Genomic DNA, 25,891 nt, shown 5'->3' on the forward strand with positions numbered 1-25,891 from the left:
TACTGTATTAATAATTAAAACTTCCCCCGGCATGGTTGGAGGGATATCTATCAAACTTGGTACCATTGTAGACCTTCATGCACATCTTGGGTACATAAGTAGACCTGCAGTCACATTGTGGCTAAATAGGTAGACCTTCATGCATGAAGGGAAATCATCCATTTTTCTGCTTAATCATTGTATCACATACTCTTACTGAGTAATATAAACTCTTCCTGTTTTGTTGAATGGATTTTTGTCAGACTTGGTACAAAGGTAGACCTTCATGAATGTGTGTAAAGAGATTATTTGTCTGGCTGCCTGTGAATTGTTTGTCTCACCTTGTCATTGTAACATCTATTACATGGTAGAATGGTTTTCAGTCACTTAGTACAAAGGTAGACCCTGCTACATAAATAGGCATGAATTGAAATTGTCCATCTGGTTTTCCTTCTATCTATCTGATGGTGTGTCTGTTGTAGTTACCTTGTCATCTACACTGCTTCTAAACAGTTGTTAGGATTTTAGTCAGACTATACAAAGGTAGACCTTGATGCATAGATGTGAATATTTAGAGATCATCTGTCAGTGTATCTGTTGCATCTTGTCATAACAATGTATGTGTAATTGCATATATTGAAGTCAAAATTGGTATGAAGGTGGTCTATCATGCATACTTGGCATGAAGAGAGATTTTTCATCCAGCTCTCCTCCTATTTATCTGCCACTGTATCTGTTTCATCAACCTTGTCATCACAGCTCCTCTTTCATGTTGAATGGATTTCTTTCAAAGGTAGACACTCACACGTGGTGCATGACGGTCACCAGTGTGTCTGACTTTGCTGATCAAAATGCTATTAAAAGTGGTAGGTGTTTGATAGAGAGCATTTATTCCTTTCGCAGTACTCAATGAATGATTGCTTTGGATGAAGTTTCACAAACAGTTTGTGATGATATATAGGAAATATTGGACACAGTGTCACAATATGAAAACAGAAAGGGAAGCAAGGTTATGTAACATTATATTGCATTAAGAAATTTCCATGGCTGTCAGATACTCAATATTTGACAGCTCTGGATGGATTAAGCTGTATGTAACTCAAGGCATTTTATAAATATAAATGTCAAAAGTGCCTCATGGAAAAGTTTTACATATACTCTAGATAAGAAATATTGCCAAGCAAGAAATATGTGAACTTGAGTTCAAGTGATCACTATAAGAAAACCAAATTGAAATATTTGCCGAACCATTTCAGTTTGGTTTTCAGTTTGTTTTTTTTTTTTATTTCAGGTTGATGTTTGGTCTTGCGGCATTATCTTGTATGCTCTTCTTTGTGGTACACTGCCATTTGATGATGAACATGTACCATCTCTTTTCAAAAAAATCAAATGTAAGTTTCTGGTCATTTTTCCTTTATGAAGGGTACAGTTGACTTAACTTATACTAGGTAATGTCTCTTTTTACTTGTACTGGAGCACTTTAGAATGGTGTGTATAATGCATGAACATTTTATAATAGTGAAAGAAGTCAGGAGAATTTCTGCAGGAGTAACAGGAATAAGTCATGATAGTTTAGGAGTCAGTCGAGTTCTAGCTTATCTGGAAGCCTCAGAACTTCTAGGGTGTTGGGTAAATGGAAAATTTGGTTAACTGAGATTAGCCTAGCCTGATGGAAAGAATAAAACAAATTTTTTCCGTAATGAAATTAAACATCATGAATATTGATTTCAGAGTGATATGTATGGCAGGGTGTAAAAGTATGCCCAGACCTTCAGTAGAGTTTTGTAACTGATTAGCCTCTGATCTTGGTAGGTTAACTTGATTAAATTCAACCAGATTGATAAATTATACTCTCAAATTCAATGAACTGTATAGCCTTAAGTACATGTAGTATGGAAAATAAAACACGGAATTCCTGACAGATAGTGCAATGCACCATACAACAGATATATTATAGCAGTAATAAGATATAAAAAGTATGTACAAATCTTAGACAGCATTCATTCTCCCAATATATAAAACTTGTTAATTCTCTGGTTAATTCTGTGGCTTAGCTTGAAATTATTTGTTAATTTATTGGAGAAATTGTACAATTCTTGTGTGGCCATTTTTGAAAATGAGGCCTTTTCTTGAATTACAGGTCTACAGATGCAAGCACTTTGGGCTTTTTATAATGCAAAATCTCATACTCTCCAGCATCATGCTTACCCAGCTAAATAAGAGTTGCATGGCACACTGCCAATGTTATTAACCCTTAAGGGATGGGCTAAACACACCCCAGACCAAGTTATACATGTTTTTTCTAATAATTTTTTTTTTTGAAAAATTATAATAGCTCACACAATATCCATATCAGATAAGATGTATTTTTGTCATTTCTCAGCCAGTTCAAGTAACTGTTATGAGATCTCAGTCAGGGATGAGGGAAATTAGAAAAAATGAAAATTCTTGGTCCATAATAATGATGATGGTGGTAAGGTAGGTAAACATCTTAAATAAATTCCATTGATGAAGAAAGTAGACAAATTCTAAATTGGAGAGCTATATTCAGAGAGGACAGATAATGCTACCATTAACTAATGAACACAGACTTGATGCTAAGTTTTTAAACCAAATACAGAGCAGTTTGAATACCCATATTTCCAAGATATGTTTTGAATAATGATTGTGTGCAAATTTATAGAACGAGTAAAAAGATTGATTTAGAGGTTCATCGAAAGGAATTGATTTAAAGGTTCATCAGAAGTAATCAAGAAATTCATTAGGAGTATAGACTAGAAATATGTAGGTTTGTCTTACAGGCACTGAATTAGACAAAGATGAGATGGTTCTCAATCAGATAGCTCCTAGGGACTGAGTAGACAGGATGAAATAGCTGTTTATGATAGATTGTGATAGGATTGGATGGTGAAGAAGAAATATGGTCAAGTCATCAGTAAATCTACATCCTCCTGTCACATCCTTAAAATTTATTCTTGTCTGTTCCAGTATGCTCACATATATGTCCTGCAGTGTGGCACCTTTGTCATTACGTATGATAACCTACTAAGGGATTCACTAATTGATATTAGTACCCAAAGCCAGGAGAAAGAGAAGGTCTGCTCCCTTCCCCCCAAATCCCCTATGTAGGCAGAGCTTTGTCTGCCTCCTCATTGCGTCAGCAGGTGAATTGCCGTAATGAGCAGGTACCTCTAAGATACATCATCGCCTATGTAGTTACCCCAGGTGGGAGGCGACTCCATCCAATTGGGTAGACCTTGTCTCTCGTGGCCTTGTTAGTACCCATCCTAGGCTGCAGCGATATCAATGATGCCAAGCAGGATTTTTCATGATCCCCTTGATAGCATTATAATTCTCAATAATAATAATAATATATATATATTTTTTTGGTCTATCACAGTTATCCTATTTGACTGGGTGGTTGTTATAGTGTGGGGTTCCAGGTTGCATCCTGCCTCCCTGGGAGTCCATCACTTTTATCACTATGTGCACTGTTTCTAGTAGCACACTTTTTTGCATGAGTCCTGGAGCTACTTCGGCATCTAGTTTTTCTGATTCCTTTTCGGGGCTCTTGGGATCGTGCCTAATGTTCCTATAATTATGGGTACAATTTCCACTGGCATATTCCATATTGTTCTTATTTCAATTTTCAGGTCTTGGTACTTGTCAATTTTTTCTCTTTCTCTCATCTACTCTGGTGTCCCATGGTATTGTGACACCAATGAGTGATATTTTCTTCTTGATTTTGTCAATCAACATCATGTCTGGTCTATTGGTACATATTACCCTATCTGTTCTGATACCATAGTCCCAGAGAATCTTTGCCTGATCGTTTGCTATCACTCCCTCAGGTTGGTATTCGTACCATTTATTACTGCAAGCTAGCTGGTGTTTCTTGCACAGGCTACAGTGGAGGGCTTTTGCTACTGAATCATGTCTCTTTTTGTACTGGTTCTGTGCAAGTGCCGGACATTTTCTTGATATGTGGTTTATGGTCTTGTCTTTCATATTGCACTTCCTGCATGTGGGCGGGATGTTATTTCCATCTATTGTTCTTTGGACATATCTGGTTCTTAGGGCCAGATTTGTGCCACTGTTAGCATTCCTTCTGTTTCCTTTGTGAGTTCTCCCCTCTGTAGCCATTGCCATGTTTCATCGCTTGCCAGTTCTTTTGTCTGTCTCATACTGTCCGTGCATTGGTTTGTTGTGCCATTCCTCTTTTCTGTTTTTCATTCTCCTGTCTCTGTATATTTCTGGGTCTTCGTCTACTTTTATCAGTCGTTGTTCCCATGCACTCCTTAGCCACTCGTCTTCACTGGTTTTCAGATGTTGCCCCAGTGTTCTGCTCTTGATGTTCACGTAGTCCTCTATGCTTAGTAGCCCTCTCCCCCTACCTTTTGTGTTATGTATAGTCTGTCTGTATTTGCTCTTGGGTGTATTGTCATGTGTTTTCTAATTTTCTGGTCTATACTGCAGAGTTCAGCCTTCATCCACTCCACTACTCCTGCTCTGTATCTGATTACTGGTACTGCTCATGTGTTTATGGCTTTTGTCATGTTTCTGGTGTTGAGTTTTGAGTATCGCCTTAAGTCTCTGCATATATTCTTTCCTGATTGTGTCCTTCATCTCTTGGTGTTTTATATCCTTTCCTTCTATTATTCCCAGGTATTTGTATCCTGTCTCATCTATGTGTTTGACGCTATTCCCATCTGGTAGCTTTATCCCTTCAGTCCTTGTTACTTTGCCTTTTTGTATGTTGACCAAGGCACATTTTTCTATTCCAAACTCCATCCTGCTGTCCCCAGATACAATCCTTACAGTCTGGATTAGGGTATCTATTTCCTTGATGCGCTTACCATACAGCTTGACGTCGTCCAAGAACATCAGATGGTTAATTCTGTTGCCTCCTTTCTTGAGTTAGTACCCAGCATCCATCTTTTGCAGTACTTTTGTCATGGGAATCATGGGTACTATGAAGAGTAGTGGGGACAGTGAGTTGCCTTGAATGATCCCTCTCCTGATGTTAACCTGTGCTAGTCTTATCCCAGAGCTTATAAGTACTGTGTTCCAGTTGCACATTATATTTTTAAGGAAGCTGATGGTGTTTTCCTCTGCCCCATATATTTTCAGGCATTCTGTTAGCCCCATGTGCAGTATCATGGGTCTCTCTGACATGGTCTTAACCCTCTCGCACTTATGGGGCTTCCTATAGTGCCACCCAGTACGCGACTTATGCCGTGGAGGGAAAAGTGGGGCTCGCGTGAAAAAGTTTCTTTGTAAAAATCGATATGTCCAAACTATAACTGATATAGGCTTCTGGTTTGTTTTATGATGTCAGCAAATGATTGAATTTTTTCCTAAAGTAATCAGAAAATCTTTACAAGGCTTAAAAATAATAAAAAAGACGTGGTGAACGTGAAATATTCAAGGAAAATCGTAGATATTTTTTTGAAATCATGAAAAAATATAATAATTAGGTTTGATGAGTTTATTTTATACGTAAATTGTGTGGAAATGTTTACACTTTCACTTGAAAGCAATCATTTTGCTATAAATGTGTTTGCTAATTAGCTGTTGCTGATTAAAAAATGCAAATTTTTTACAGAGTGCAATTACCAGATTTTCCAACCTACTTATGTTGATGTTTTGTATCGTATCTAAGTAAGAAATAAAGATAGATAAAAGTAAGGGTTGCATTAGAAAGCTGAATAAATTTCTTATAAAACGCACAAAATAAAGATATATGTATTGTTAGAATAAAATTGAGAAATTGTCCTTTGATTATGGACAATCTTTTTTTCTTTTTCTAAGAAAAAATACGGCAACAATTATTATATATAAACGTTGATATTTTTACATTTTGCTGTTCAGCACGGTAAAGTACAAAGAATGGCCGTTCAAATGATATATAATACATGCACATTGAAGTTATTTACAGGTGCACAAACAGGCATACAAAAAATTACCTACGCATGCATGAATTCTGGTCGAACTATGTCTTTCAACTCATATATATACGCTGACATTTTTCGTAATTACTCGGTAATAATGCTAGAAAAAAAGTTAAAACTGCGATGGAAAGCTTAATAAATTTCCTATATATATATTACCTGAAATCAATAGGTGTTCCTAGTAAATAATTGAGCAATTGAAGCTCAAAGACGTAAGTTTTGTTTTTTTCACGTAAAGTCAATTGTTCGCTAAAGGTTTCTATATAGAAACATTGATATTTTTACATTTTGTCATTCAGCACGATAAAGTACAAAGAATGGCCTTTCGAATGATATATACAGTATACCCCCTGTATTCGGGGGGATCCTTACTGCACCCCCTGCGAATAGCTAAAATCCACGAAGACTTACAACCCCTCTAAAAACACTTAGAACTGCCTGTTTTGATAGTTTAAACACAAGAAAAACCCTCTAAAAATGCTTATACCTGAGTATTTTAATAGTTTTAACACAAAAAGTGCATGTAGTCATGAAAATTATATAAAACAGTAATTAGTGAATATTTCTCAGTGAAAAATACCGCGAATGGGCGAATTTTCAGCGAATAATGGGTAGATATGTTCCACAGAGAAATCCGCGAATACGTGAGTCCATGAATTGTGAGAACGCGAATATGGGGTGTTTACTGTAATATATGCACATTGAAGTTATGTACAGATGCACAAACAGGCATACAAAAAATTATTCACGCACTCGTAAACCCTAGGCCAAGCTACGCGGCTCGACTGGGTTCTCGAGTGCTCATATTTACGCTTACATTTTTCGTAATTAATCAGTAATAAATAACGCTAAGAAAAAAGTGAAAATTGCAATGGAAAGTTGAATAAATTTTCTATAAATAGCCCACGTAAAAGCAATGTGTTCCCAGAAAAATTGATCAACTGAAGCTGAAAGACGTAAGTGTTGTTGAAAGACAGAAATATATGTAAAAAAAGTAAATTCTTCACTATTTATCATGTCGAAAAACAATTGAAATATTGTTCAAAATACTCAGCAATCACTTGCAAACACTTTTATAACAATAGCAAAAGCAGAAACACTTCACAAACGCAGATAAATGATGGCAAAGCAAAAAACGTGAGTGCTAAAAAGATGTGCTGAAGTCGGTCAAAATAGGAGGTGCAGTGCTTTAGTTTAGGGAGGACTGCGGCACATGCACGCTACCTATCGGTTTCCTGTTTACGTTTTCTTGTAGGTCCAAGATCTGCCCACACAATAGCGCAGTCCTCGTTTTCTTTGGATGACTCGTTCTTTTTTGTTGAACTTCCCCCAAAAATAATTCGAGGATGACACAGAAATTGCGTCATTGGAGCACTTACAGTAAAAAATTTATTGACGCGGTTTCGTGTCATTGGATCACCAGAGGGTTAAGATATTTTAATGCCACTACAAACGTGGTGGTGTTGTCACTCAACATGAGTGCTTGGAAACCTCTTCTGCTGCAGAATTTTCTAAAACTCATGAGGAACGAGTCACAGGACTTGTTATTAACTAGCTCCACATGTATGCCTCTGGTTATTGGGCACATAAATAAGGTGATGCAGTATAAGCCTTCTCAGGGCTCTGTCCTTTTCCCCTAACCCATAATGCGCCAGTGTAGAGTAGTCCATGCCTGTGGAATTAAAAGATTGCTTACATTGCACCCTGAACTCAGGTAATGGAGGAACTATATTGGGTGCATTCTCCTGCAAATGACACAATGGTTTATTATACTCTTAGTTAGTTGCCTTATCTTTGGGATCCAGATCTCCTGTCTGACACTCGCCACAGTTGCATTTACACCCATATGAGCATTAGCATTATGATTTTCTTTAATAATTGCTTGAGCATCATAGCAGTTCTTCAGCAGTAGTATAGGAAACTTAGCAGGTTCGGGTAACTGTGCGTGTTCTAGTCTACCCTTGCACTTTATTACCCCGTTATCCAGGTAAAGATTCAACTGGTGTATGAGAGCTAGTTTTGGTTTTCTTACCCCCTTCATCAAACTCTCGCATTCCTCCTGGAAAAATTCCCTCTGTATGATGGCACTAGTCTTATTCTTTGCCTCTTGGAGTTCTTCCAAGGTCAGTTCAACATGCTTCTTCATGTTGGTTGAACTCCTACAATTAATAAAAAATTGTAGGATCCACACTGTGGTCTTATAGACCTTTTTAACCTTGCTGAATCTCTCCCAATTCAGCAAGCAAGTATTACCATTCAGGTTGCCCCCTAGTATTGACCAAAATGTTCTCTGTTCTCTTACCTACCCCTCCCCCCTTAATGAGAGACTGCTGTGATGTAGTCACATGGTTCCAGCATGGACTATTCTTTTTCATGCTTTAGATTTGTGACGGGCAAGGGGCTCTCAAATGAGGGGAAATCGTTCCCCCCATATGACTCCAAATGTATCTCTGTCCTCTTTTTCTTCTTCTCCTTTTTTCCTTCTTCCTCCAGCTTATTTTTTTCAGCTTCCTTCCATCTTTCTATCCACCCTCTATGACTACCATTTCTAGTTTTTTTTTTTTTTAACTCTTTGGCTTACATAGTTTGGATATTTCCACCTTTATTAAATTTCCTGTCTGTGTGAAAGGAAAGGGCATCATACCTTGGATTGGGGTTCATGTTTGAAGCTAAATGTGGGAACTGTGATTGGGAGCGCCACCCAACCCGATGATGTTTGGACCTGGAGGGTGTCAGTATGATGTCATATTGACATCCTTTAGGCGGAACTATCCCTGAGATCAGCCCATGGATTCCAGGGGTGGGCTATTATTAGGGGTAGGACTCCCGGCATATTTTCCGGTAAGCCCACCAACATAGAGCGGGATGATTGTATTCTAGTAATAGCCTCGGTCCCAACAAGTGGGTTAAGCTTACACTTGTGCCTCTCTGATATGTTGGTGCTATCCCTTTTTCGGTAGGGTAAGGGGTGGACATCTGGGAGTCAGTTTCTACTGGTGTTGTTAGCTGAGAATAGGGCCCCTTGAAAAATCAATGGTCCTCATTAGTGTTCACCAGCAGTGTAAAAAAAAATAAATTTTTAACTTCAATTTTTTAGTAATAGCATGGACAGTCCCATTTCTACTGTTTGTTAGCTGAAATTAGTACCCACCAGCAGTGTAAAAAAAAAAATTTTTAACAAATGACAGTCCCCAGAAATTAGTACCCCTGGGCCCAATGACAGTCAGACCGGTTGTGACCCAATGCCAGGCAAGAAGGAATACGGCCAGGAATCCCCAACAAAAGCATCTGGTTCCAGTATTGTCACACTGGAACCATTTGCAATAAAGAAAAGCAAGAAGTATGAAATAGTTCCTGGGGTCTTTGTACCCAACTCATATGATAAATATCTTTATTAGGGGTAGGACTCCCGGCATATTTTCCGGTAAGCCCACCAACATAGAGCGGGGATGATTGTATTCTAGTAATAGCCTCGGTCCCAACAAGCGGGTTAAGCTTACACTTGTGCCTCTCTGATATGTTGGTGCTATCCCTTTTTCGGTAGGGTAAGGGGTGGACATCTGGGAGTCAGTTTCTACTGGTGTTGTTAGCTGAGAATAGGGCCCCTTGAAAAATCAATGGTCCTCATTAGTGTTCACCAGCAGTGTAAAAAAAATTTTTAACTTCAATTTTTTCATGGACAGTCCCCATGTTGAAATTAGTACCCCTGGGCCAAATGACAGTCAGACCCGGTTGACGACCCAATGCCAGGCAAGAAGGAATACGGCCAGGAATCCCCAACAAAAAGCATCTGGTTCCAGTATTGTCACACTGGAACCATTTGCAATAAAGAAAAGCAAGAAGTATGAAATAGTTCCTGGGGTCTTTGTACCCAACTCATATGAAAAATATCTAAATCTGAAGCTTAATGGTGACAATATTGATATTTTTGAGGTAAACAAGGAAATTGTAAAATGCTATGGCAGACAACCAAAAATATCCCCTCGGAACAGTAATATGCTCCTGGTAGAGAGTATCTCCCCAGAGGAAAGCATGAAGTTGATGAGTTTGTCGGCCCTTGCTGGAGTTACGGTTGAATGCACTCCCCACTCCAGCTTGAACTCCAGCAATTGTTTGATATATGCCCTGCAGCTAATGGGTTTCTCTGAGGAGAAACTTGCAAATGAATTGAAAGATCAGGGTGTAATTAAGGTGGACAGGATCACAAAGAAGGTGGATGGTGATCGGATACCTCAACCTACCTTAATATTGACATTCAATACTCTAAGACTCCTAGAGTATGTCTCTGCAGCCTGGCATAGATACAAAATAAAACAGTACATCCCGAGGCCCAAAAGGTGTTGCCACTGCCAACGTTTTGGACACACCCTTGAGACTTGCTGGTCCAAAATACAAGAAAATCCTGCAGTTTGTGTCAACTGTGGAGATGATGAGCATTGTATGTGCACCAGGCAACCTAAATGTGTTCACTGTGGTGAGGGACATGCATCATCTCAACAGTGATATATATTTATTTGAAAAAGAAATTCAGGCATTAAGAGTGATGGAAAGGACAGCTTTTAAGGAAGCAATAGAGAGAGAGAGCAAAAGCTAAGATTGTAAGACCAGGTCTAAGTTTTGCCTCAGTAGTAGCAAAACTAAGAAACCAGCAGAAAGAGACAAATAAACTAACCAATAGGAAGCACAAAGGTAGTCAAAAAAAGAATCGCTGAAAAGACGCCTAACAGATTCATCATAATCTATTGAAGATGGTAATGCAAAGACAAGGTGCAGTAGAACGAACAAGGAAGACGTGAACATAGAGCCCAGAAAAATTGAAGTATCAGTTGAGACACACCCTCCACCATCTGCCTCTTTGGAGGCGGGGCCAGCAAGTGTTGGTCTGGTGCCAGCTCGTGTTGGTGCCAACTCCTCTTTGGAGGACAAACCAGCAGATGCTGATCCCCCGGCACCAGTCCTTGCTGGTGCTTCTGCCTCTTTAGAGGCAGAGCTGGCTACTGCCAGCAATAGCAAGACAGTTGAGGTGGTCTCTTTAAGAGAAGAAACCAAAAAACCCCTCAGTGTCAAAGACACTGAAGGAAAGGACGTTGGCTCTTTCAAGGTAGTTATTCCCCCCCAAGGAGCCAACAAAACTGCCCACTAAATTGCCTCCCCCAAGTAGAAAAAAAGAACTCTCTCAATCTTGTAAAAAGGAACCATACTGATGATCCCAGACGGAAATAAATTCACTTCCGTAATTCAGTGGAACTTTCAGGGACTCCGAGCAAAGTATGAGGAAGTGAAGCTTTTACTCTATGAGCATTCTCCTGTAGGGATGTTTGCTGGAGACCATGCTAGGTGAATGTACCCCTTGTCCTAGGGAATATGTTCACTTCAGAACTGAATTTCATTTGGAAGTGGGAAATCACGGTGGATCCCTCATTTACATCCGTCGAGATACTCCAGACTACCAGGTAAAACTAAATACTCCACTTCAAGCTGTGGCTGTATGGATTAATTTAAGAAGGCAATATACTATATGTTCCCTTTACATTCCACCCAATAGTCATGTCTCCCAAGAGGACTTGATATCCTTAATGTGGCAACTACCAGAGCCATTTCCTTGGTGACTTCAACAGCAGACATCCAATCTGAGGAGATGTAACATCAAACCCAAAAGGGAATATGATGGCATCTATTATAGAAAATGAAGGTATAGGCCTTCTTAATACTGGAGAACCTACCATTATCACATTCATACTGGCACTGTCTCCTGCATTGACCTTTCAATTTGTAGCTCCAATTGCAGTGGTGATTTTAATTGGAGAACAAGTGATGATTGGCATACCAGTGACCATTCTCCAATTATAATGAGCACCAATGATGGTCCACCTATCCCAAGGTCACCACAATGGTGTGTAGAGAAAGCAAATTGGAAAAAATTCAAAGATTTGAGCGAGTTGGAAGGGGATGCTAAAGGTTTCCCAAGTGTAGATGATGCCATCGATCTACTCAATGGAACTTTCCATACTGCAGGCTTACATTCAATTCCTCGAACTAAAGGACTTTTCAGGAGACGGCCAGTTCCATGGTGGTCAGAAGAATTAAGGCTGCTATATCGAGCTACAAGGTCAACATTGACCAGGTGCCGTAGACATCGCACCGTGGACAATGTCATCACATATAAACAGTGTAGGGCACGATTTTGAAAAGCTATGAAAGCTGCCAGAAGACAAGCACAAGCATGGGCAGGATATGTATCCTCTATTAACAGCAGAACACCAGTCTGCAGCATTTGGAAGGAAATAAGAAAAATTCAGGGTAAATTTACACCCAATCCTCCTCCAGTACTTAAAGTAAATAATAATGTCACTGATGCCACAAAAGTTAGTAATATATTTTCTGAACACCTTGCTCAAGCCTCTGAAAATCAGATAGTTCCCCAGGACATCATTTCAGAATGATGGAGGATCAACAGGTACTTGACTTTTCACCTAACAAAACTGAACCTTACAATATGCATTTTTCTGAAAGGAAATTTGACTCTGCTTTAGCTAGGAGCAAGAACACTGCCCTTGGCCCAGATGAGATTCCTTGCGAAATGTTTAAACACATTTCAAGGAACACAAAACTTTTTATAATCAGTATTATCAATAGAATATGGGATGAAAGCAGCTACCCTAGCATATGGGAATTGGCAACCATGTTACCATCCTTAAGCCTGGAAAAGATCTTCTGTATGCCGCAAGTTACTGCCCAATTGCGTTAACTTGCTGTTTGTGTAAATTAATGGAAAAAATGGTAAATGTAAGGCTGATGTGGTATTTAGAGCACAAAAATATTTTAACACCTCAGTGTGGCTTTCAAAAAATGCACTCTACACTGGATATCTTACTGCAACTTGAAACCTCTGTCTGTGAAGTATTTGCCTCCAAACAACACCACGTGACATTTTTTTTTTTATATAGAAAAGGCATATGACTCTGCCTGGAGACATGGAATTCTCAAGACAATGAGTGGTCTACGAGGAAAATTACCTATATTTGTCAGATCATTTTTACATTGTAGGTATTTTAAAGTTAAAGTTGGCAGTACAGTACTTTATCAGAGAAAAGGTGCCAAGAAGGTGTTCCCCAGGGCAGCGTTCTTAGTGTAACACTTTTTGCTCTGGCTGTAAACAGTGTCACAACTGTTATTCCAAGAGAGGTCTTAAACATGTTATTTGTGGATGACCTGTCAATATCCTTTGCTGCTACCCGGATGACTGTAGCCGAAAGAAAGTTACAATTAATGATAAATAAAATAGCAAGTTGGGCTGAGAAACAGGGTTTTAAAATCTCTGTAAGCAAGACTACTGCTGTCCACTTCTGCCAGATCAGGGGAGTACATCCTGATCCAGACCTCTATTTGTATGGCCGTAGAATCCCATGTGTAGAACAAGTGCGTTTCTTAGGCCTAGTTTTTGATAGCAGAATGACTTGGGTCCCCCATATCAAACATACAAAAACAAATTGCCTAGAAGCTCTACACCTCTTGAAGGTGCTGTCTCACACCAGTTGGGGAGCTGATAGAAATGTTATACTAAAGCTTCACAAAACCTTAATCATGTCAAAGCTGTCATATGGTTGTGAAGTATATTCTTCAGCTTCATCTAACTTAAAAATTTTAGATTCTGTTCATCATTCAGGTATTCGTATAGCCACAGGAGCTTTCTGTTCTTCACCAGTATCTAGTTTGCTAGTTGATATAGGAGAAATGCCCCTTGAACTCTATCGCCAGTCATCATTACTTCGATACTGGTTTAGAGTGCAGAGACTTCCCAAATCTCTGGCATTTGCTGTGGCAAACAGAAATATTTTTAACGGTTTTTATGAAAGTCATCCGAGGTATCCTACTCCTTTTAGCTATAGAATTAAAAAGATTTTAGAGGATACAAATATTAGAAAAATACCCGTACTTCCTTTTGTGTATCCCATTTCTCCTGTCTGGAAGTTACCTGCTCTGAAATTCTGCAGGTACTTCAATGGAGCAAAGAGGGATAAAGCTGGTGAGGAAATGAGGGCAACATTTTTAGAGCATGCATCAGAGCATATAGATACAAGATTTATATATACTGATGGTTCCCAAATCCAATGCTGGCATTGGTTATGGAGTTTTTAGTGGATCTCTTAACCGAAGAGGTGCTCTTCCTTCAGTTGCTTCAAACTTACAGCTGAGCTGTATGGCATCTTAGTAGCACTGGAACATATTGCAACACTCCCAGTGTCTAGCTACACAATATTTTGTGACTCTAAAAGTGCCTTACAGTCCCTGGAAGTCTTCAGTACTGATCATCCCGTAGTATTGAAGATCTTGCAGTGGATCTTCTTGCACCATTATAGAGAAGCATTGTTTCTTTTTGTTGGGGTCCTGCCCATATGAACATATCGGGAAATGAAGAGGCAGAACAGCTAGACAAACTAGCAGCATAAACTTTGAAACCGAGAAAATGTCCTGTTCCATATTGTGATACATTCCATGATATATGGAAATCCATCCAGCATTTATGGGCACAACAGTGGGACAGAGTAGACCCCAATAAAATGAAAGAAATCACTAGTAAGGCACACCCTTGGAAATATGACCTAATACCAAGGAAGTGGGAGGTTGTATTGTGTAGATTACTTATTGGCCATACACGTTTAACTCAGCCATGTGATGAATGGGGAGAATGAGCCCTTCTGTGACGATTGCTTAGTTTTGCTGACAGTTAGGCATTTGCTGGTTGAGTGTCCCAGTCTAGTGGAATTTAGGAATCTTTTTTTTTATCATATAGCAGTGAAGCAGGTGGTAATTATAGCATGTCAAAACTTTTGGGAGAAAGTATATGTATTAATAACGTTATCTCTTCTATCAATGAAGCTGGTATTCTCAAATATATTTGACGGCTGTGCTGTCTCAGTATACTCAATTTTTTTTTTTTTAAGTTATACTGTTTTTATTGGATCAGATTTATTAATAGTTCTTTTTAGCAAAATTTTATTTTTAATTTTGTTTAACATATTATAAAAGTGAAAAGATCACATTTAGTATTCGGCTTCAGTGACCCTGGTAGTTGTGATGCCAGATAACCTACAATCAGTCAATCAATTCTTCCCTACCCTGCACAAGTGATCCACCAACCCATGACCTAACTTCTTCTTTATCTTCAGCTTTTCCCATCTTTATATGGGGTCGCTGTTTGTTATTAGTCTTCTCCATCTTCTGCGATCATGCAGCATTACATCACTCACGTTCTTCTCCTGCATGTCCCTGTTAATTGTGTGTCTCCATCTCATTCTTGGTCTACCTCTCCTCCTTGTTCCAGGCACTTCCATATTCATGGTTCTTTTACATACAGAATCATCCTCTCTTCTCATAACATGTCCAAACCATTGTAATCGTCTCTGTTGCAGTTTCTTTGAGATTTCTGTAACTTTCACCGTCCCTCTTATGAAGTCATTCCTTATCCTGTCTCTTCTTGTCACTCCGCACATCCAACGCAGCATTCTCATTTCTGCCACTTCCATTTTTCTCTCTTGTGCTTTCTTCATAGGCCATGTTTCACAACTATACATTAACGCAGGTCTGACAATGCTCTTGTACATTTTTCCCTTCATCTTTACATTAAATGTTTTGTCACATAACACACCTGATGTTTTCCTCCAATTGCACCAAGCTGATTGTATTCTGTGATTCACTTCCTCCTCCATCCCTCCACAATCAGTGACACACAACCCAAGGTACTTAAAGGATGTAGCTCTTTTTACTTCTGCCTGCTCTAAGTTGATGCTTCCCTCTTGGTCTCCTCCATTCATCCACATATATTCCGTTTTTCCTCTGCTTATCTTTAGGCCTCTGTCCTCCAATGCACTTCTCCACAACTCCAATTTCCTGTCTGCTTCTTCCTTACTGGTGGTCACTAGCACTATGTCATCTGCAAAGAGTACACTCCAAGGCACCTGATCTTTCACTCCAGACACTATCACATCCATTACCATATCAAAAATATAGGGACTCATGGCAGAACCTTGGTGGAGTCCCACTTTCACCTCAAACTTGTCTGTTGTACCCACTGAGCTTCTTACCTGTGTTGTTGCTTCTCTATACATATCATTTACAATCCTCACATATTTTTCTGAGACCTTTTTCCCTCATGCACCTCCACACTTCTTGCCTAGGCACTCGATCATATGCTTTCTCAAGATCTATAAATACAAGATGTAGTTCCTTTCCTTTTTCTCTATATTTTTCCATTACTTGTCGCAATACAAAGATGGCATCTGTTGTCCCTTTTCCTGGCATGAACCCAAACTGTTCGTCACTTACAGATGTTTCAGCCTTAGCCTTGCCTCTATTATTCTTTCATAGATTTTCATGGTATGTGCCATCAGCTTTATGCCCCAATAGTTGGCACAATCTTGGATGTCCCCTTTTTCTTTGTAAATGGGGACTAGCAGGCTGTTTCTCCAGGTGTCGGGTATCTTGTCCTGCTGGTAGATCTTATTGAACAAGTCCCACAAGATGTCAATTCCCTCCTCTCCTAAGCACCTCCACACCTCGACTGGTATTCCATCTGGTCCCACTGCTTTACCTTTCTTCATTTTACTTATTGCCCGCCTCACTTCTCTCTGACTAATCCTGGGAACTTCTCTTTCATTTGCTACTCCATCCTCAATGATATTCCTGGGATTTTCTTCATTTAGAAGATTTTCAAAATACTCTCTCCATCTACTTTTAATTTCCTCCTCTTTTGTTAGAACCTTACCATTTCCATCTTTAATTTGCTTAATGTGTGTGAGGTCTTTTGTTGCTTTGTCTCTGGCTTTGGCTATCCTGTGGATGTTTCTTTGGCCTCCAGTGTCAACATTCTCATACAAATCATTAAAAGCAGCAGCCTTGGCTCTGGCAACTTGTTGTTTTGCAACTTTCTTTGTTTCTTTTGATATTTGGTCACTTTCTTCTGTTTTGTGTTTATCATAGTTCTTTTGGGATTCTTTCTTTTTCTTGATCTTGTCTTGTGTGTCTTTATTCCACCACCAGCTTTCTTTATCTTTTGGGGGACCTTTGCCTGATGTTTTGCCTAAAATTTCCTCCCCATACCTTAGGATCACATTGCTGTTAAACTCCCACCAATCATTTACATCATCTTCCAACTTTATTTCTCTCATGACCTAACATGACCTATCTATTGGGCAAGAGCAATTTTTTAACGAAGGGCCCCCCTCCCACCAGAAAGAAATATCCAAGATCATTTCTGTCCTTTTCTCACTTGTCAACTAGTCACTGGGATTATCATCTGTAGGCACATAGGACAAGACCACCTCTGGAATTAAAGAGTTTATTTCCTGCACTGTATTTTTCACAAATACAGGGAGAACACTTTTCGATAATAGCCAACTTAGGGCAACTTTCCTCTCCGACCAAACGAACAGTTCTACAAACTCATCCTCAAAGGATTCTTTAATAAATTTGGCCATTCTTGCTGCTAGCAACAATGCCATCAACTCAAGTTTTGGAACAGTTAATTCTTTAATGGGCGCTACTCTTGCCTTTGCCATCATTAAATAAGTTTTCATTCTTAACTCTATAGGCTACACAATCATATGCTAACTCACTGGCATCGCAGGATATGTGTAAGGAGTCCCCCATTCCTAGGCTAGTATTCCTGGGAAAGGAAATATCAAGACATTTTTCCAAGTCTTCAGATAACTCAGCCCATTGTTTCTGTAATGGGCCTGGGAGTTGTTCATCCCAATCCAGTTGTTGCTTCCACAAATTCTGCAGGTATATCCTTGCCCAAAAACTGCAATAAAACTTTGAGTAGGTCAGCTGTTATATATGGTCCCGTCCACAAACAATCATTCAAGCTTAACCCTCTTTTCCCCTGTCTAACTGAACAGTCAGCTACTACTAATAGGGATTGTTGCACTGTCCTTTTTAACGCCATAATGTGCCGAGAAATGACAGTCTTCCTCTTGGTTAAAATAGTCCACTCTACAATCTCCTTTCCTCCTGATCCTTCAGGATTTTCTGGTAGTGTTCTAGATACTGAGTGTCCTTCTGAAACTTGATATTGTTGTTTTAATCTATTCAAAGCCAACCCAAAGTTGGAAGTTAATTTCCTTTTATTGCCTTGCCAAGGCAGTGCCACAACATACTGTTTGTCAATTTCAGATTAAGTTATAGTACTCTCAAGAGTTCTATAATACTTGCCATTCCTATTCTGTTATTTCACTGCAGTCTATACCTAAATGATGTAAACTCCATAAAGTTCAAGATCTTCGTTTGGATCCTTTAAATGAGAAGCCCCTTCAGCGGTAGTTATGTTGTTGGTTTCCACTGCCAGTTTTAAAATGGAAACATGAGTCTCCTTGGTGGGAGGAGAACTACATGTTCTGGTTACCACGTTACCAAATATGGTTGGTAGCAATACTAAATTTTCAAATTTCCTATTCCCGGGATGTAAGATGTTGTACACATTGTCAACCCCTATTAACAATTCTATAAACAATTCTATAGGCAATTGTTTCTCTATGGACAGATCAAAATCTTTATCAGCCAAGCTGATTTTCGTTCTACACAACGACTTTAAGTTTTTCTTAACGTCAAATTTCTTTGTATATTCTGGTAGCTCGTCTACCACTATACAGTCCATATTTATTAACCTACCCTGGTGAGGTACAGCAATGTTCACCATTCCATATTCCTTAACTGGTGTAGAAGTTAAGTAACCTCTCAATGATATATTTTCAACTCCCTTGCTTTTATAGTGGAGTCCCTCAAGAGCAGATTTCTTTATAAATGATCTTTTGGCACAGGTATCTAACAATCCTCTTTTTCGGACAATGTGACCTCTTTTACCCTTTGGGTTATTGTGGCTGTAGGTAAGATTGACTTCCTAGTCGTCTTATTTTCTTGCCCGGTATTCGTCAAAGAGAGGGTTCCAACTTGTACCCCACCTACCTTAGATTTATTTGGTTGGTTTTGATTGCATATAGCACTATGATGTCTAACAGTGCAGACGTTATTACAACTTTGCCTGTCACAGTTGGAATTGAAGTATTTATTGGATGCCCATATGAAAGACAAACCCAGAGTTCTGAGCCGTTCTATCTTTCCTCCTCTGGTTACATAGGATTTACAATGTGTCCATATATGATGTGTTTATCTTTTCTTTAGACCTTACTGATGTTTTTTTATCTCACAGATTGCCCATATTCCACTGTGAAAGCAGATACCGTTGTTAATGTATTAGCTTTTACTGGTTCAGTATGTGGAAAAGTTCTCAAATTGTGTATTTCTTCAAGCTATTTTATATAGGTGTCAAATTTAAACCAGTCTTCCCACCGTTTTATTATTTCACTTACACTACTAGGTAGTTTGGTGTAGAACAAGATGGTATACAATTCACTCAATTTCAGCTGTTCATTCGCCAGTGATCTTATGCAGCGTTTGAATTGTGCTCTTAAAACCTTGTAGTGATTCTGCATCTGCCTTGGGAGTCTCCATTTGTAAGTTTTCTAACTAAACACAACTTGATTTTGTCTTTTCTGCCATAGGTCTCTTTTAACAAGTTCACTGCTTGTAAATATTTATCACATTCTAATTTAAAACCAGATATTAGTTCCAGAGCCTCACCTTCCAATAGGCCCTGTAAATAAGAAAACTTCTGTATTTTCTCAAAATCAGTATGTTGGTGTACTGGTACTCCATAAAGTTCCCAAAATGAATTCCATTCCGGTACATCATGGAAATGTTTGAGGTCTAATTTGGGTAACTTCACAGTAGCTTTAACAGGCAATATTGGTGCACTAGGTTCACCTCTTAAAGCTAGAACACTCATGTTGGAGGAGTTTAGTCTATGAATTTCAGTGCCTACCTTTAGGCTGTATTCAGCTTGATTCATAATTTGGTCAGGTTGTCCTCCAGGATCTGTTAGATCCAATATTTCATTATCCAGTTCATGGATTTTCTGCAAATATTCCATCAAGGAGTCTCTCTGTGAAGAAATACTATTGTTATCACCTGCATCAGTAGTGGTTTCAACCTTTTTTGACCAGTTAGTTATCATGGACTTAAACCCCCGTCTCCTCTTTAATTCTTCCAGGTCTGACATGTTAGACTATAATTTACCAACACCAAATATACAAGTTCTTAATTACTAAAAGAGTGTACAAACTGCCAGCTCCAAAAAATATATATACTGCACTACCAAATATAATATTCAAAAGTTGGCCACACCTCTTCAAATCAATCATTGGTAGATCACTACTGGTTATATTATATATATGTGCCCTTGACTACACACAAATATACAATATAAACATTGGGTTTTATTTCAAATTAAATTTCACTTAAGTATCTTATCCATTTCGGGCTAGGCTAACATGTGACCAATTCTAAAATGGCTGCCACCATCAGCCGGTCACGTGTTTATCTTTATTGCCAAGTATCACAACAGTCCTTAAAATTTCATAAACTGTAACTATACAGATCACTGCTGTAACAATCAATCACTGCAATCCTGGTCACAACACCAGTTTATTCTGACTCATTAAGAATAAATAGAGCATTTCAAATCGTAAGTGTTATCGTATAGCCTGAACTATTTGAAATGTATTAACCTAATCATAGCCTAAGTCTTATACTACGACACCAAGGTTACTTCCGTCATATGCTATTCCAAATTGCAATTAAATTACTGCATTGCGCTGTATATATTAATTTAAAACATAAGTGATATAAATTTGCTGTAGGCGCATTCAATGTTCCTAGCTTGAATTACAGTAGAATGAGAGTGGCATGAGCACAATCTCTACTTCGTAACCCTCGTCCAAAGCACTCCTCAAGAAATTCTCCTTACATTTAGATATGTCCTAAAGGAATTTCCCTAAATGAAATTTAGGATGGAAAGGAATACTTATGTGGATTTGAAGGCACCGACAACTATGGCTGCGTTCCCTTTTCTTGAGTCCCTACTAATTTGTACTATGGTACACTGCACCAAGGCTGTGCCAAGACTGCCTCTTGCAACCGTCGCTGACCAACATCAAATGTTTGTCTAACTACCGGACAAACAACCGATGCTGGTAGTTAAGCACTATTACACGTATAGTTACAATTAAATACATGAAACAGCCAAAACAACGCTTTTCATTACTAAATACAAACACAACAAAACTTAATATCCTTCTACATAATACGCATTTCCACTTTACGTAAATTTAAAAAGAAAATACATAAAACCGTACCACAACTTGCGGAAAAGTACAATCTCTCATCGAAGTTTTGACAGCTGCATAGAATTTTCTTGTTGGTTCCAAAGAGTTTGTTCTGTTGGTATCTTTTATTCTTGTTTATGTACCATTAGATCTTATGTGCTTTGGCTTTAAGCCTCTGTTTTATATCTATTGTGCTGGTTAGTCCCTTCTGTACTTTGTATTTCTCATTCAGTTCCTCTCTTGTTTTCTTGTTTCTTAGCCTCTTTTCTGCCATCTCTCAGTTTACTCAAGTCAGATCTCATTGCCACAATTTGTTTTTTCAGGCACCTTTTCCAAAATGGTTGCTGTCTTGGTTTCTGTTGGGTTGGGTGTGATAGTGGTGTTGGTGTTTGTATCCCCATGAGTTCTACTACTAGTCTTGCTCCTGCATATGCCAGGTTATTTGTGTCTGTGATACTGATGGTGTGGATTAGTCTCATTATTTCATTGACTTCACTTGCATTTTCCCTTAGTTTCTTTGTTTTGTAGGCTTTCATGGAGGCGATCTTTATTCTTTCTGTATCTGGTTTCATCCATTGTCTGATCTTTTCCACCCATTCCGACCTCTCTGTTACATCTTCGGTGTTTTCTCATGTGTCGTTGTTTGGTAGCTCATCATTCCTGTCATTTTCTGTGCCATTCTCTCTTAGTTCGTCTTCTTGTCCTTCATTGCTGGGCTTTATTTCTCTTTCCAGTTCCCCTCTTGCTGTTGTGGAGAGCCAGTTCTTTTTCTTTATGTTCCTTACTTGGTCTGCCAGCCTCTGTTCTGTTTGGCGGGTGTTATTTCCTCTCATTCTAGATGTTGCCCAGTCGTCTTCTGTATCCTCTTTCTGTCAGGTTGCTTCTGATGTAGCATCTTCATATTTCCTCATTTTCTTCTCTTGTCCATTTCTTCTTTTGGTTTGCCTCTGTAGCTCCAGTCTCTAGTTGCTGGTTACTGTCATTGTGGTCAGTTGCTGGATAACGACCTCCAGATGCCTGACCGTCCTCCCCGTCAATTGGGTCGTATATCTGGCTGCCGGACGAAGCTCCTCTGTTGCCAGAGGTTACATTTATTCTTTCATTTCTTTCTATTATTGCTGAGTTTTGCTATTTAACCCATAGCTGGACCATTAGTAGACTGAGGAAATTATAGTAAAGATCCTCTCTGAAGGAATCAACGCCAAGGAGAGTGGTCACCCATCCAACGACTAACCAGCCCCAGTGTTGCTTAACCTGTCCATTGATGAGCTAAACCACTCTACCATGGCGCCCATAGTAATTATTATTATTATTATTATAATTTATTATTATTATTATTTGGTGGAGGTTTCATCACAACTTCCACAGCAGTTGTTGGGACTAAGTTGTTAGCTTGAATTTCTTCCATTTTCTTGATATTCGTATTGTTTCTACTTTACAAATAATTCAGTGTATGTAATTCATCCACTTAATGAACCAGTCTATAGCTCATTTGTTAAGTTAAGTATACCTTAGTTTTACCAGACCACTGAGCTGATTAACAGCTCTCCTAGGGCTGGCCCGAAGGATTAGACTTATTTTACGTGGCTAAGAACCAATTGGTTACTTAGCAACGGGACCTACAGCTTTTTGTTAAACTTACATCTATTCAGGGTGGGAATACAAAAAGACAATCCATTTTGTTTTACCTCGGGTTTCGACACTATGGTCTTCTATTTGCAGCAAGTCAGGAGCAGTCACTAGAAGTAGAATTCAGATGAAAAGCATTGATACCTCATTTCCCTCAATTGTTAGAGGTGTAAAGGTCAATGCCATTGTTTTATTTCAGTTAATGTAACCCATTGCTATTTTTCTTTTTTATTTATATCATACAGCACCCTAAACAGCGCTCGTATACTTGCTTGCTGCAAATAGAAGGTAAGGGTAGGAGTCAAGATTTTGAGGGCAAGCTTTTATTTACTTTCTTAATATCAGTCAAATGAACTCGATTTATATTGATATGCATGGAAAGGAAAATATATTGAAGTCAGTTTGAATAAGGAACATGTTGTTATAATCATTGTATTTTAATAAACATGTTTTAGATGTACAAGTAAAATGTCTAACACTATATATAATTTATTTACAAAATGTCTTAATCATTACTCTCAAGGACGAGGTCATCATCCCCTTCCTCATCTTCACTAGCAATGTCAATGATGACTGGTTCCATGCTCTCATGGATATTGTCCGTGATTGTCTCACAGCTCCTGCCCACACTTCTGGGGTGGCCAAGTAACCATTACCTACTATAGAAATAATTACCTCTTCACACTATAGTAAATCTTGCCATGGGTCTTCTCGCTTGTACACAAAGTGGCAAGCCATAGCACAAATGCAGTCTTGCAATCACGGGGGCAATTCCTTATCCTGCTGGCCATTATCGAATTTGTTGAAACCTTGACTGTGTAAGCATATCCATTCGCCGCCTACTTGGTGGATGGGCGGAGCCTCATGACGTCACATTGTTTGTGATTTTCTCGGTTCCGGCATTGACTTCATTTTACTGTATAAATATCGAAACTATGAAGCTTAGGTACTTAATAATACTTGCAAAAATTAGGTAGGGTTATAAAGTATACACTTGCCAACTTTCACCTTTATCCGATGCTTTGATAAAAAGTTGCCAAAAATCTGTTTCATCGGCTCTGAATCCCTTAGTATCTGAATATTATGATTTTTTTTTTATGGGTAAACTGCATTAATATCTTTATTATGACCTTTTTACTCATAATCTTTTATTCGCTCTTCATACTTTCATATCTTATAGATTTTGTGATTAGGTTTAAAACAAATATATTTATTGTAGAAATTGCTTTCATTTTCAGCTGGTGTGTTCCAGATTCCTGATTATTTAAATCAGAGTGTCGTACGTCTCCTCCTCCACATGCTTATGGTAGATCCTATGAAAAGAGCCACAGTCGATGATATTAAGTAAGTCTGCAGTTGCAAAAATTTTCCAACTTTGCATATTTTATCATTGTTTTGACTCATTCTCAAGTTTCCTCCTTAGAAGTGATTGGCCACAAAGCAATGCTTATTTGTCATGCTAGTCCTAGGAGTAGTCCTAATTCATATCCAGTAATTATCACTTAAAACACCATGGCTGTGAAATGGAAATAAAGGGCTCTGCAGATTTTGGAAGAAAACAGAGACTTTTTGTATGGTATAGCTTAACCTAGGCTATCCTGGTATCCCTCTCTAAATCCAAGTGAGTGTACCTGTATTGTTTGCAATCTATACAAGTAATTATTTAACTATACAAGGATTTGTAAATAGGCAGACTGAAAACTTTCTTATCAAGCTTTGTACACTCGGCAAGAAAAGTGAAGATACAGTTTTCTTTAGATTTCGTTCATCGAATCTTAATTTTTTTCTTACAGAAAAAACATAATCTCGGTAAATTTACTCTAGAATATGAAAATACAATGCAAATTATATCATATATGTTAAATCTGTAAAACAAAAACGTTCAGATACTTAAAAACACCATGCATGTCCGAAGTAATCAGAATTTCTCAGATGACTTCGTTCATAGAGACCTAAAAGATAGTGTGTGGATATCTCGGTGTAGTACTGTTTATCAGAACGGCAATATTTACTCGTTTTCCGTTATGGACAGGCTTATTATTGCATCATCATACGAGGTAATGATAATTTCTGTAATTTTTACACATTCATATTTGTATTTCACGGTGTTGACTTCAAAAGTCAACTGGAATTAATGGCAGTAAATGTTGCGACAGCTACGGTAAGTTGACCAAATCTATTTAAATCCAAGAGGCGTTCTCTATGATGTGTGGCGACTTCGGCGGAAAACACAAGTAACTGGACATTTCTTGACGTTGCCATAGTTTCTCTCTCTCTCTCTCTCTCTCTCTCTCTCTCTCTCTCTCTCTCTCCATTGCAAAAACATACTATACAAATATAGTATCGTTCAATCTCTAAAAGAAAAAAAAGTAATGAAATGAGTAGCTCTACATATAGGCCTAGGCTTATATAACAGCAACTCTCTCTCTCTCTCTCTCTCTCTCTCTCTCTCTCTCTCTCTCTCTCTCTCTCTCTCTCTCTCTCTCTAACATTGCATTGCATTCGTTCCTTTATTGTTCCCCCACTTTTTCCTTTGACATTGCTCAAATTTAACTCTTGATTTCACTATGGAAGATCGCGTTTCCGATTATGTTCCGTTCATTGTGGTGTCATAAATTCATTTGTGTAAGGTTAACTGGTAGGTTATGCTCAGAACTGTCGCTGCAAATTACAAGTTGAACGAATACTGTAAAGCTTACTACTGCATTTAAGTATCAATGATGTCAGAATCGTAGAATATGATTGAAAGTTATAGACACACTAAGACTGAAGCTCCTCCCCTTTCTAAAGTTGCCAGATGTTGCATTATTGAGCAATATATGTCCGAAGATTTAAAAAAACTGTATCTTCACTTTTCTTGCCGAGTGTACATTACCAGTTAAACTGGAAATAACTGTGTACCATTCAACAAAGTTTACCCCTACACTGACCAGAAAAGAACAGAGTAGCACCTCAGCCTAAGACTAGGGGTCTGGCCTTTCTGTTAAGTGAAGTCTGTTAAGTAATGAAGACACTGTATTACAGCCTGCACTTGAAAATTTTCTAGCTGTCGTACAGCAGTTCCACATATTTCCTAACCAAAACTAACCTGTACTTTACACTGAACTTTAA

At 38.5% G+C, this 25,891-nt stretch overlaps 1 protein-coding gene across 3 annotated transcripts in view; it reads left to right on the forward strand.

Moving 5' to 3' along the window:
* Nucleotides 1–25,891, forward strand: part of AMPKalpha (AMP-activated protein kinase alpha subunit) — a 170,760-nt gene that overhangs the window by 60,941 nt on the left and 83,928 nt on the right. For all 3 annotated transcript variants that reach the window (XR_010853811.1, XM_067108014.1, XM_067108015.1), the window contains exons 6-7: nucleotides 1,271–1,370; nucleotides 24,019–24,124. Coding sequence is in view for 2 of the 3 variants with exons in the window: in XM_067108014.1 (XP_066964115.1) it covers nucleotides 1,271–1,370; nucleotides 24,019–24,124 (206 nt within the window). In the remaining variant the exon portion in view is untranslated. The remainder of the gene's footprint in view (nucleotides 1–1,270; nucleotides 1,371–24,018; nucleotides 24,125–25,891) is intronic.

The sequence above is a fragment of the Macrobrachium rosenbergii genome, chromosome 8 (genome assembly GCF_040412425.1).
Source record: "Macrobrachium rosenbergii isolate ZJJX-2024 chromosome 8, ASM4041242v1, whole genome shotgun sequence".
In the NCBI taxonomy this organism is placed as follows: Eukaryota; Metazoa; Arthropoda; class Malacostraca; order Decapoda; family Palaemonidae; genus Macrobrachium; species Macrobrachium rosenbergii.